General features: G+C 44.9%; 1 protein-coding gene across 1 annotated transcript; it reads left to right on the top strand.

Moving 5' to 3' along the window:
• The first annotated feature begins 16 nt into the window (after positions 1 to 16).
• Positions 17 to 12,959, top strand: LOC119393262 (WD40 repeat-containing protein SMU1). The gene is made up of 10 exons (XM_037660193.2): positions 17 to 103; positions 632 to 698; positions 783 to 926; positions 1,298 to 1,450; positions 2,179 to 2,565; positions 3,092 to 3,187; positions 3,781 to 3,908; positions 4,314 to 4,626; positions 7,419 to 7,571; positions 12,816 to 12,959. Exons 1-10 carry the CDS (start codon positions 78 to 80, stop codon positions 12,912 to 12,914), a joined length of 1,566 nt encoding a protein of 521 aa, XP_037516121.1. The 5' UTR covers positions 17 to 77; the 3' UTR covers positions 12,915 to 12,959.
• Positions 12,960 to 13,372: the final 413 nt, after the last annotated feature.

Genomic DNA, 13,372 nt, shown 5'->3' with positions numbered 1-13,372 from the left:
AGTTTTAATGGAGTCGAGAGTAAATTTTTGACGTACTCTCAACGCCAGCGGCGCTGCAGTCGACGTGCGCTTGGAAAATGGCGATCGAGATCGAATCAGCAGAGTAAGTTTCTGAAACATTAATCTATTTTATGCTTCCAAGCTGTTCCGTGTAGCGAAGAACACCGCCTCAATATTTGTTGCGCTCAGTGTACTCTTTACTGCATGTTGGAAGAAGAACCGTGCTTTCCCAACATTATTCAATTTGACATCTTCAAGTCACGCGCGTAGTTAACTTACTCAAGTGATCTGAACATTTACTGCATTATGTTTATTGTATTTCTGAACTGTTCCACATGACGCAGAATGTTACGTTGATCTTTGCTTCGGCTACTGTCATTTTCCCTGCATCCAGAATGGAAAATCGTGTCTGTTAAACGCTTTGTAACTTTACATCAACAAAACGCGCGTAGAGAACACTTGCTCAAGTGATCTGAACATTTACCTTGTGTTTATTCTATCATTTTCGTCACTTGAAATTTCGCTATATTTCTTATCACAGCCGCAGCCTATAAGCTATTTTAGGGCTTTTAAAGGGTATCTGCACCGAGTGCTCTAAGTTGACTGTGTACTGAGTTGAATTTTGTTGCAGCGTCGTTCGCCTCATACAGCAATACCTGAAGGAGAGCAACCTCTTTCGGACTCTTCAAGTCTTACAGGTAACCGCCAGCTCCCAAGCAGCGCCATTCTTATATTATATAAGTGCTTCGTGCTAAGACACTTTGCTATGTGCCATGTTACAGGAAGAGACGTCCATATCCCTGAACACAGTAGACAGCGTCGACAGCTTTGTCCAAGACATCCACAGTGGTCACTGGGACACTGTTCTCAAGGTTGTCCAATCGCTGAAGCTGCCGGACAAAAAGCTCATCGATTTATATGAGCAGGTGTGTTTTTCTTTTATTTTTTTCTTAACGTTGCGTGGAAGTTACACGGTGTCTTCACTTTGGCACGAAATCTGCGCGTAATGTAAAGTTACCCATGCAATGAATTAGTTATAGGAAATAAATATCTGTGCTGTCTGAAGGCGTTACAGTGCCCCCTGAGTTCAGATTTGAGTGCATTTATGTGCGCTCTTTCCATAATGTTGTGTATGTGCCAACGGTGATTTTTTTTTTTTCCTTACTTTTCTGTCTTGACATTTGGCCATTCAAGCGTAGAATGCAACCAAATCACCATGCTTGCATGCGTGAGGTGACGTTTCCATTTTCTGGGTTATGCTATTTGCAGCAATGTCTTGGCCCTTTTTTTTTTCTAGGTGGTGCTAGAGCTGATCGAGCTGCGTGAACTTGGTGCAGCTCGGTCTCTCTTGAGGCAGACAGATCCCATGATCAAGTTAAAGCAAGAGGAGCCAGAAAGATACATTCACCTCGAAAACCAGTTGGCGCGTTCCTACTTTGACCCGCAAGAGGTAAACATACGTTTGCAGCTTGCATTTGGAAGCAGTGAAAGCCATTGCATAAGCGCTTGAGTGATGCAACCTTCCCAGTCTTTGTGTGCTACAGGCCAGCAGGTTGCATTGTCTTTGTAGATCATAAAGGTTCGACCAAAGCTACATTACTGCTTAGTTGCACGAGATCAAGTGGGGACATTTGGATGGGGTTGCTTTCCAGTGTTTTGGTTACAGTTTGCAAAGTGTGTCTTGAGGTAACAGCTTTATCTTTTCAACACATGTCACCGCTGCTCACGGAGTCAGCTTGAAAGTGGAGGAGCAGCATCAAAACATGCATCAAGGACTGTTCTTGCTGAAAAATGACTAGGATATAGGACCATGAGACGTCGCTAATGACAGTGATTGAGATGTATTTGAGATGGCCAAGGGTCGCCTAGGCTTCCACTTCTAGGTGCATTCATGCCACCACATAACGAAGTGAGAGGAGTACTTTTATACCAAAGCGACACATACCGTATTTAGTCAAATCTAACGTGCACCCAATTTTTGCTAGTCAAAATGAAAGGCACCTGAATGTAATGTCACCAGCCTTTTTAAATAAAGCTGTAGCATGCCCCCATGTTGACAATCAGAAAGAAACAAAAAACAAGCACAATTCATTTTTATATAATGTTATGTTATTCAGGTTCAATGAGAAAGAAAAGATGTGTGCTAGATTCGAGTAAATATGGTGACTGATTGTGCAGGCGTACCCCAGTGGGAGCAGCAAAGAACGACGGCGGGCAGCGATAGCACAGGCCCTGTCGGGAGAGGTGAGCGTAGTGCCCCCCTCCCGCCTCCTGGCACTGCTTGGCCAGGCGCTCAAGTGGCAGCAACACCAGGGGCTTCTGCCTCCCGGGACGACCCTCGATTTGTTCCGTGGCAGAGCCGCCCTGAGGGGAGGTCAGCAGGAGGAGGAGCGTTTCCCCACACAGCTCTCTCGCATGATGCGCTTCGGGCCCAAGGCACACGTCGAGTGCGCCCGTTTCTCGCCCGACGGGCAGTTTCTGGTCACGGGCTCCGTGGATGGGTTCATAGAGGTCTGGAACTTCACCACCGGCAAAATCCGCAGAGATCTCAAGTATCAAGCACAGGTAGGAACGCCTGCAACAGTGACTGTGGGTTTGTGCTGCTGAGGGCAAAGTCGTGGGTTCGGTACCCAGCCACGGCAGCTAATGGGCGACTCTTAGTGAACCCCTTATGGTGGGACTGTGTGAAAGCATATTAAAGAATAGAGGGCAAGGAGAGGGATTCTTCAGCACTCTGGATAAGCTGTAAGGGTTTCCCAAAGGCAAGAAGCTTGAAAACTCCCATATACATTGAATATACATTGAAGAAGCTGTGTATATGGAGTAAAAATGTAAAATTGTCAGATTCACTCTTGATCAAGTATAATAAAGTACATATGTTTCATATCCACTTTATCTTTGCTTTGTAAGTGCTTTTTTTTTAATGTTAGTATGCAGTGTGCGATACTTGTGAAAGCAGCAGTTTCATGCAGGGAAAGATTTGCAACATATCGAGAGCAAGTGATGCCACAAGTCTTGCTTCTTGTTGAGTCCTATTATGATTGCATACTGATGATTTTCCTTGTTGTCCTTTCTTTTTTTTTCTTTCCAGGACAATTTCATGATGATGGACGATGCCGTTATTTGCATCTGCTTCAGCAGGGATTCTGAAATGTTGGCTTCTGGGGCACAGGATGGCAAAATCAAGGCAAGGCTGCTTGTAGTGTCGTGTTTATACGGTTACCCGCACATACAGATTTTTCCATTTGTATGTAATACTATCGCATAAAACATGCATTTACATAGGTGCACTCTCTGGTTTCTGAGCAAAAAATGTTTTAGTGGTTTGCATACTGCACTGTAACTATTTTTCCTCCTAATGTACAGGACTTAATTTGAGGCCTAAACCATCTTTGACAGCCACATCACTAGCAGTCTGAAATATTGTACACTAGAGGTTTCTTTTCTTTCCTCAGGACCTGTTCTGCCTTGTAATTTATTTTTGTATTTCATTTGGCCTTGACTGTACATGGGCATTGATGGGCTTTAAACTGCAACCAGGAAAATTGTAACTCAGCAGTCAGGAGAGTGCAACAAGGAGAAACATATCAACTGGGTTACAGTGCTTTCTACTCATGAAAACTTGAGGTTGTCATGAGAAGCTGGTACAGAAATTACAAAGAGTCTTGGCCATGCATTTTTTAGCACAGTAGACTGGCATGAATTTTGACCTTGAGGGAACTGATAAAGTAGTCTAATTATGTGGTGGCTTTGTGTACAGCTGAATGTGTTGCTGTGCAGGTGTGGAAGATTCAAACGGGTCAGTGCCTGCGGCGGTTTGAGCGTGCTCACTCCAAAGGTGTCACCTGCCTCAGTTTTTCTCGGGACGGCAGTCAGCTGCTCAGTGCTTCTTTTGATCAGACCATAAGGTGAGCACTGCACAACGTGCACAATAAGAGCCTTCACATTCATGACTGCAGTCTACGGCACGATGCGACAAAAGGGCAGCAGGGTGGACTTGAAGGAGTCGCAATGCTGACTGCTGTGCTTCATTTTCATCACGGCCATTCTCGCTCATTTGGATTGCACATTTGCACTCAACACCCCTCGAGGATTGTCTGGATAATTGGAGTGTAGCCAAATATATCAGTGTTACAAGAATATGATGCCATTAAATAATGCATATGCTTGTCGGGGTCAAAGGACAACTCTAATTTATCCAATCTTCCTAATTAAGAGATGTCGAATTGATGAGTTCTAACTGTTTGTGATGTTCTATCAATAAATCTGTCAATCAATATTCAGGTTGGGTTTTTGTGTTTGCATGCTCGCAGGATCCACGGCTTAAAGTCTGGGAAGTTGCTAAAGGAGTTCCGTGGCCACACCTCGTTTGTGAACGATGTCATCTTCACGCCCGAGAGCCACCACCTACTCAGTGCGAGCTCGGATGGCACGGTCAAACTGTGGAGTGTCAAGAGCACCGAGTGCCTGAGCACCTTCAAGTCCCTCGGTGCAGCCGGTGGCATGGCCGGTGGCATGGGCAGTGACATCACTGTGAACTCTATCCATGCACTGCCCAAAAACCCCGAGCATTTTGTTGTCTGCAACCGTTCCAACACAGTCTCCATTATGAACATGCAGGGACAGGTGAATCCTTATTGTGCTTATTGCAGCATGCAATATGTGATGATGGAATGCTTTGTACTGTGGAGGTTTACAGGGGTACTGACACCGAAATTTTCAGTTGTTCTTTTTTGTGCCATATGAAAGGCCAAGCCCTCAAGAGCCTAGAAAATGTGCTGTTAAGCATGAATGCACCTGAAAAAGTAATTACAGTATGTTTTTAAAAGCTAGTTTCGGTTCCTACTGTGCACTAAAGTCACAGCATGGTATAATCTTCTCGTCACATGCTCACTCAATATATCGTGACAATTCCGTGGCTGCTTCGTTCCTGGCTCCATTGATGACGCACAAGTGGCCATTTTGAATGTTTTGGTGCCTGACGTCATCACAACTAGCCATACTGGTGTGTGAAGTCACCAGAATTGACACTGTACCGTGACGTCACGCTAGTGTCTATGTCAGTAGGTGCACCATGCGAAAATGGGCTGTAATGTCAAAATAAATTATCTTATCAGCCTTTACTAAGCTTCACACTTTTGCAGAGTCGTCCCTGTATACAGAGGATTTGTGTGGCAGAGTGAACTCACCTTCGAAAATTCGTGTCATTAGCCCTTTAAACTAATACGGTAGGGTGCTGAAACAGCTTCGGGCTAACACTTCCTTGGACATGTGTCACATTTGTGAGGTCAACATTGATGACAAGTTTCTTCTATTTCCCAATATTTTTTTCCTATAGCTACAATACAAACCACTCGAAGAAAGGCTCAGGTGCATAAGGACAGTGTCAGTGAGCCATGGGACTCATTGATTTTTCTGTTAAAGGGCCAGTAAACAGGCTCCGACTTTTTTTTTTGCCCCCCTCCAAACAAGCTCGCCAATTCGTACAGTAGACCGTGGCAATCACATTTTCTGTATATTACAGCGCTGCGCGCCGCGCAGACCTTCCATTTCGAAAAACAATTCCCGCGCGTCTTTCCTTCACCTGACCAATCCCCCTCATACGCGCAGTGACGCAAACTTGCCCATGGACAACTTGACGTACCAGTGAGCTCGTCGATTGGTCTAAACCAGGTCTCAACAAGTTAACATCAATTCCTGTTCCCACCCACCACTACGAAACTGCACCTTGTTTCTTGGCCCTGCGGTGATGCGGTTTCGGCTACGCAGTCGTCGTGTATATTCCTCGCACTGCATAGCACCTGCACGCACCTCGCCTTCGACATGAGCAACACGTGGAGGAAGTGTTGTCAACTGCAAATCGAGCGGAGAGAGGGGGAATCTCCGGTAGCTCGGAGATTCCCCCTCTGAATGGTTGCATGGTTTTCCCATTGCACGCGCGGCAAGCGGGGTTCTTTTCTCTCGCGCCCCTTCGTCGTCTTGGAACGCAAGCACGCATTCCTGCTGCATTGTGAACTGTCACAAAGGTTTTTAAATACCGAAGATCTGAAAACTGCCCCTCAAGTTACGGAGCACGTGCGACAAATTAAATAATAAACAACCAGGAGCCGCAGCAAGCGGAAGTGCATTGCGACTGATCGAGCTCGCCGATGACGTCAATTGCTGACGTCATGTCACGTTGCCGAAGTGGATGGAGTCACGACGACGGGCTACGCCTTCTCCTCCCTGTGGCGGAGAAGGGCGGCGAGGCTGCGCGAAAATTTGAAACCAGCTGAAACGGATGTTCTAACCCCTGCAACTTCCTTATTATAGCACGTACACGCCAAATTCTTGCGGCAGCATGTTCACATAGCAAAAGTGCGCATATTTTTCTTCATTACAATTTTTAGACTTAGGGCTTGTTTACTGGCCCTTTAAGTTAGTGTCAGTACCGATCAGTCATATTTTAGTATTATCTGTATTGCATCATCACTTCCTCTGGAATTGGGGACATGTAAGACAATCCATGTGTCCGATTCTCAGCTTCTCCTAATTTTCACTTGTGTGCATACAAACAAGTGTGGCAAATGTCTTGACCATTTAAAATTTCCTGGCACCCAGGACAGGACACTCAAACACTATGACTTGACCTTAAAGGGACACTAAAGGCAAATATTAAAGTCGACTCTGATGTTGAAATAGCGGTCCAGAAACCTGGAGTGCTACTTTTATGCCAAGGAAGTGCTTATTTTGAAATAAAATCACGTTTTAATGGTCCGCATCGCGTTAGCGCACTTCAAATCGCCCGCCTGAAATCAGTCTTTCACACGTCACTGCTGCCGTGCCCAACATTGCCCGCCTTTACTGCGCGGCAACGTGCACTATTCAGGCATCCAGCAACATCACATGTATGCGGCATTTTGTCGAATTTTCTGTCAGAACGACTTTCAACAGCGCAATACACACGCTGCAGTATGCGATACCGAAACTACCACTGAGACGCGACCGCGTGAGCAAAGCAGGGCACCGGGCGAAGCGCAGTTTGGCGAAAATGGAACCTTTGAACCACACGCGCCATTCCCCATGGTAACGCCAAAGAGGTTCTTTTTTCCATGAATCAAACAGAAACAAACAAACAGCATTTTATTACGTCTCTTGATGCACGGAAGGTTCTTTTTTTATTGCAGCTAGTTTGATTACTAGTGATTAATTGTAGGCAGACTCTCATACGTCATTGGGATCATTTTGAAAATGTGCCGCTCGTGGCGCTCATCGTGTGATACATTTAGCTTAATTTCTCGGTAAGTAGGGCGCTGCTGTTGATAATATTGCCGTTTTAGACATTGTCATACATTGAGCTTTCACTCTGACATAAATTGTCATTTGCCTTTAGTAACGTCCCTTTAAGCATCTTGTGTTTGTCTGTGGGCTCTGTGCAGATTGTGCGCAGCTTCTCCAGCGGCAAGAGGGAAGGCGGCGACTTTGTCTGCTGCACCCTGTCTCCAAGGGGAGAGTGGATTTACTGCGTGGGAGAGGACCACGTCCTGTACTGCTTCTCCACAGTCTCTGGCACACTTGACCGGACACTTACCGTGAGTAGACTGCCCTATGGTCTTGACATTTTTTGGTCAGTAACTGTGCAGACCTCGGTAATGTTCTCTTAACACACCTCTGAATTGTTGCCAGCTGTCTAAGCACTGTGCTCAGCTTTCACCTTTACACTGCCATTGAGTCTTATTCTGGTGTAAGCACTGTTTTCTCAAGGTGTTTTCACTGATGCAGCCATTGAATATTGCAGAGGGCTGTATTACAATGGACTAGGATTATGAGCTCACCAAAGTGTGCCATGCCTCATTAGGATGGAAGGCTGGATACATTTGTTTTGATGTTTCGAGGTCACAGGTGTGAAGATAATACACACAAGGTGCCACTGCAGACAAACTTACCGTATAAATGTGTTGGAAGCTGCACCTTGTATGTGTTGTCTTCTATGTGTGTGTCACTGTCTTCCCACCTTTCACTTCGGAACATTATTGCATGTCACGCGATGTGCTGCTTATAAAGGTGGCATCACCCATTGTGAACTATTGAATACAATTAGTAAACCGTAGCTCTAGTTACGTCCAGTGTGAAGTGCCCACCTGGTCAGACACCAGCCTTGCTGCGAGCGCATGGGTGGCAGCGGCAGAAATTCAGTTCATGCATGGCGAATTCAAAAGTTCGCAGACATTTCATCCACTTTTTCACGTTCAGCAAGCTGTGCAGCTATTCACTGTCAGCTCGTGCTCCCACAGTCCAACATGAGATGTGGCATTTCGATTTACTAAAAATGCGCCATGTTTACTTTTGTTTTAAGCTTTTATTTCAACCCCAAGAGTAAAGTAAATTGTATCCTTATGTCGCAATGTCCTGGCTGAAGAAAAAAGGATAAGTAGCACTAAATGAAAGCACATTAGTAGGCTTGTGTGAATATTACAGTATTTGAATTCGCTTTGAAACAAATTTAAATTCTAGAAAATTTCGAAGTAGTATTCGAAATGAATGAAGAGAGACACATAAACCACATGTAACTCCCTGTAAAGGTGGTTTCACTGCAGTGAAGTAGTCCTATACCGTGAATACACCTTTCCAGGGGAAATCCTAAATGCCACGAAGCCCCACTTCAAGGTTAAATGAACATACAGTAAAACCTCGTTAATTCAGAGTCACTGGGACTGTGAATTATCTTCTAATTAAGTGGGTTTTTGAATTAATCAAACATACAAAAAGCGGGATGCAAGGAACTTTGAATTACTGGAAGTAATCAGAAGTAGTCGTTTGCTGTGCCTGCTAGATTGCGGGCGGCTCCAAGGGTTATGTTTTCCAGCAATACCCGGTCCCAATTTTGCCGTTAAACCGGGGAAACGGCGGGCCTTGCTGCTGCCAGCACAAGCAAAAAAGAAAGGAAAAAAAGAAACGGTCTCGTGGTCAACTGAAATGCGCGCCTGCAGAAAAGAAGACATGCCTCACTGCAACACAGTGGTGGCACGCGGGCAGCATGTCACCTGCACCTCATGGCATCAGCGCGTCATGTTGCGACCATTCGCCCATTCTTTCTGGTAAAATAAGGAATTTAATAATGGCCAGTGTGACGGAATTCACAATGTGTTCTGGGTGGAAAAGATGATCATTGAAGTTTTCGAAGTAGGCGTTGCAGGCGAGTGCTCCGCCAGCAGTGCAAGTGCGCAAATTGCCGGAACAACCACCAATCGGAAGTTCGCATACATCGCGAATTCCATCAGACCATCCTTTATAAATTTTTCTATTTTACCAGAAAGAATGGGTAAATGGGTTTTCTTCAAAGAACCGCAAGAAACTTGCCGCTAGCTGCAAAAGAGCTGTTGTACAAAACCAACGTTAGACCTATACCGTATTTGTTCGAATCTAAGCAGATTTTTTTTTTTTTTTTGAAAAAACTATGTGGGGCGAAAGTGGGGAGTCAGCTTAGATTCGAGTACAATGATTAAGTTTTTTTTTTTCCTGGCCTTGCGAATTTCGGGGGTCGGCTTAGAATCGGGGCCGGCCTAGATTCGAGTAAATACGGTACTTGTTGCGCTTGTTGAGTTTGGGATCCTTGGCAGCAAGTGGACATTCAAAGGATTGAAAGGATTCAGAATTTAGCTGCGAGATTTGTTCATGCCAATTATACCCGCAACTTTAGTGCGTCCAGTGCAAAGGAAAACCTTGGATGGGAACCACTGCAGCATGCAGCGCAGGTAGTACTTAAGATTAAAATTTCTTCGCAGTATGTTTCATAATAACACTGGTATAAACCGGGAGCATTATTTGCACAATCCTGACTACGTCTGACCACGCCTTGATCATGCCTCTAAGATCAAAGAGATAAGATGCAGAACGAACTTCTTCAGGATGGCGTTTTTCCCCAAAACAATTTGAGAGTGGAACAAATTGCCACATGACATTGCCACCATCATCTCTCCTGATGTATTTTCTTCCTCTATGCAGAATTCGTTTTGTAAATAGACCTCGTTTTCCTCGGTGTGTTGTAGTATTTGAATGTGCGCTCTTCACACTGTATATATGGTCTGCTGTTTTCTTTTTTTTTTCTACTTGTCGCTGTACATTTGTTCGTTTACCTGCTTTTTGGCTGACTATGTAAACATTGTCATCCCCCCCACTGTAATGCCGCAAGGCGCAGTGGGTATTGTAATAAATAAAAAAAATAATAAATTATGATGTGCTGACGTTGCGAGAAGCATGCATCATGCTGCCCACGTGTCACCGCTGTGTTGCAGTGAAGCACGTCTTCTTTTCCGCAGGCGCACATTTCAGCTGACCACGAGACCACTTTCTTTTTTTTTTTCTTGCGCTGCCAGCAGCGATGCTGGGATGCTTCACGTGTCACTCATTAGTATAGCTACATTGCATTGCCTTGTTGCTCCTAAGGGCCATCGTTTCTGCAGATTTGCGGCTAAATCGGGATCGGGAATTGACACATGGCACCCAAAGTTTTCGAATTAACCGGGCTGGTACTGCCGCCGCTTCAAATTATCTACTCAAATTTACATTGCAAAATCCTTCGAAATAACCGAGTTCGAATTAATGAGGTTTTACTGTATTACCCTCGCATCGATTCATCATTTTTTTAGGTTTAAAAGCTTGTTATATTGGCCAGGGGTGAGACAGCTGCGCATATTGCGCATTTTTGATACGATTCCGTTTTCCTGCGCCAAGCTGCTCCAAAAGCATAAAAATTGCAAAAATTGCGCCGAAACGGCCCCACAATCAAGAATTTTCAAGCCCGCGTCACTTTCAGCGTGGGAAAACGTAACTTTAGAAGCAGCGCCAGGAATACGTTCGCAGAACACGTTAACGCGCCCAAGCGTGTCCTTCTACGCGCCTTTGTAATAGAGGCTTCCATAGTGCTGTGATAATCGCCTCTGAGCGGTTGTAAATATGTGTAGTGTCCGAGCGGTAACGACGTAGTGTCCGAGGGGTAAGGTTTCTCGGCGCTCGCGACGCATTTTTGAAGGCGGTCCCTCACGAGGTGGCAGCAAACGGTGGCGCAGCGCGCTTTTATTATCACCTATTAAAAGCGTGCGGCACACTTGACGCTACGCCACCCGCGCAGCCGAGCAGATAGCTGAAGGCGCTTTATTTTAGGCAGTTTTCGAATAGCGTACGCTAAGTTAGTGTTAGCGTTTGCGGCCCGCTATTTCCGTCACTTAACGGGAGCCCGAAAGCGGTTAGCGTACGCAAAGCCAACGCAAAGCTTTGCGTACGCTATTCGAAAGCTTCCTGAGGGTTCGCCCTTTAGGGAGGGCAAATATTAATCGCAGCGCCCCTCCTTCCGATTAAGTCAAAGTATGGGCGGTATCGACTTTGCCCCCCCCCCCCCCTTCGTGCGCACGCCTATGGGGGTGGTCATACTGGCGCGTTCGTCGGTGGCCATACTGCTTTTGTTCTTTCCTGATGTTACGCGCGAAGGCGTCGCCGCAATCGCGTGCTAGTCGGAATCATTCATTGACCGTTCAAAGACGTACTGCTATGTGACTACACAATTCTTGTGCAATCAGTTTTTATTGCGATAGCAATTATATGGACAGTCTCGAGGGGTTCTTGCCGTCGCCGTCATGTCCTTCCGGTATGAAGTCCAAATTGATAAGATCCCCCCGCGAATTGTATGTTATACAGCGGGTAAAAGCACGCGAGCAGAGGCGACGTACGCGGCCGAAGCAAACGAGCCGGCCCATTGCCGTCGCTCGGAGGCTGCATGCGATAACATCACCACGCTCGGAAGGCCTGCCGTCGAAGCAGACAGGAAACGCCCCGCCCGTTTTTAACAAGCCTTAAAAGACACGGAAGACGCGAGGGGGGGGGGGGGGGGGTGTCGCGCGAGGAGCAACTTTGAACTTTGCGCGGTCGCGATCACTGGCGCGCGCGCGCTATCTCGAAAGCCATCACAGCGGGATTTTTTTTTATTATTTGAGAAGTGTGATGTTTTTTCTTTTCTTATTTTCAAATGTAAAGTGAACCTACTTGGAAAAACTTTTTTTTTATCTATTTCATATGTTGTTACCAGGGTTATATAAATTGCGTGGTTTGTAAAAAGGTAGTGTAGTTCATACCTGGCAATAATCTGTTAAAAAAAGCTTTCTCCAAAGGCTCTTTGAATGTCATGTGTATTCTAAGCCGATTAAAATATGTGCTTGTTCCTCCAAGTTACTACAAATTTGTTTTTTCAAGCTCCAAAAACGACATAATAAATGCCACTAACTGCTCCCAAACAAGGTTCTCCTGCTCCTAAATTGAAATTTTGCTGCTCCCAAAACTGCTCCCAAATCGATTTCAGCCGTCTCACCCCTGATTGGCTTATATGCTCTAGGTATAGTAACTTTTAAAACATAACATATTTTACAGGTTATCACTTGCATTCTACCAAAAGTCAAATCCTGCTACTACTCAAAGTTGCCTCCTCTTCCCTTTGAACCAAAAAGAATGACATATGCATATGCCTTGTTTCAACTTTTAAAATGTTGCGCAGGTTAGTTGGGTCATGACAAATATGCTCATTTTTCTTTATAATATGTGATATCTACTATTCGCACAAGCCTACACATTAGGGTGTTATTGCTTAAGATAAACTGTATGCAAGTCATTTATAACATGTACATTAAACAAGTATGCACAATGCTCTGCAACACATCGTAAACAAATGAGTTCATAGGACTGCAAAGCAACTAGACTATTTCTGACATTGCATGTAGCCCATGTGTTCGTAACCGCATTTCTGCCCAGTTGCTGTTTATCCACCTTTAATTTTTGCTTACTTGCAGGTTCATGAAAAAGATGTCATTGGTGTCTGTCATCATCCCCACCAGAACCTCATTGCAACATACAGTGAAGATGGTCTTCTCAAGTTGTGGAAACCATAACAGCAGCATTGTAAATAAATACTACACAGTGTAAAAGTAAAAAGACATTAACATGTGTTTTGTGTAATGTCCTACTCATTGTATAGCTCACAACAGTTGACACTTTGTCGCAAAGGTACGCACTGTTTCCTTCGCGAAATGTCAAATTTTTCCAATTCAAAACAACTTAAGCTGCCTGTGGGGAGGCATGCTTATTGATTAAAAAGTAATGTGTAGTAGTTGTGCTCTAGGTCTTCAGTCAAGAACTGGTTCGTCGCTGAAACGACCGTAGTTCTCTCACAGCGATACAATTTGAAAGAGTCTCCACCTGCAAGTGTGTTTGTTCCTGCAGGTGGCAACAACTGTTGTTTTTTATAGTAGTTAAACAAAACAAATACAATTTGACTCTTATTTGAAATCTTGAATGTTAGCAGGCCCCTAGTCAACACCAGCAGCATTTCTTTTTGTGTTTCAATCTA

The sequence above is a fragment of the Rhipicephalus sanguineus genome, chromosome 5 (genome assembly GCF_013339695.2).
Source record: "Rhipicephalus sanguineus isolate Rsan-2018 chromosome 5, BIME_Rsan_1.4, whole genome shotgun sequence".
In the NCBI taxonomy this organism is placed as follows: Eukaryota; Metazoa; Arthropoda; class Arachnida; order Ixodida; family Ixodidae; genus Rhipicephalus; species Rhipicephalus sanguineus.
This window is presented reverse-complemented; position numbering and strand designations above follow the sequence as displayed.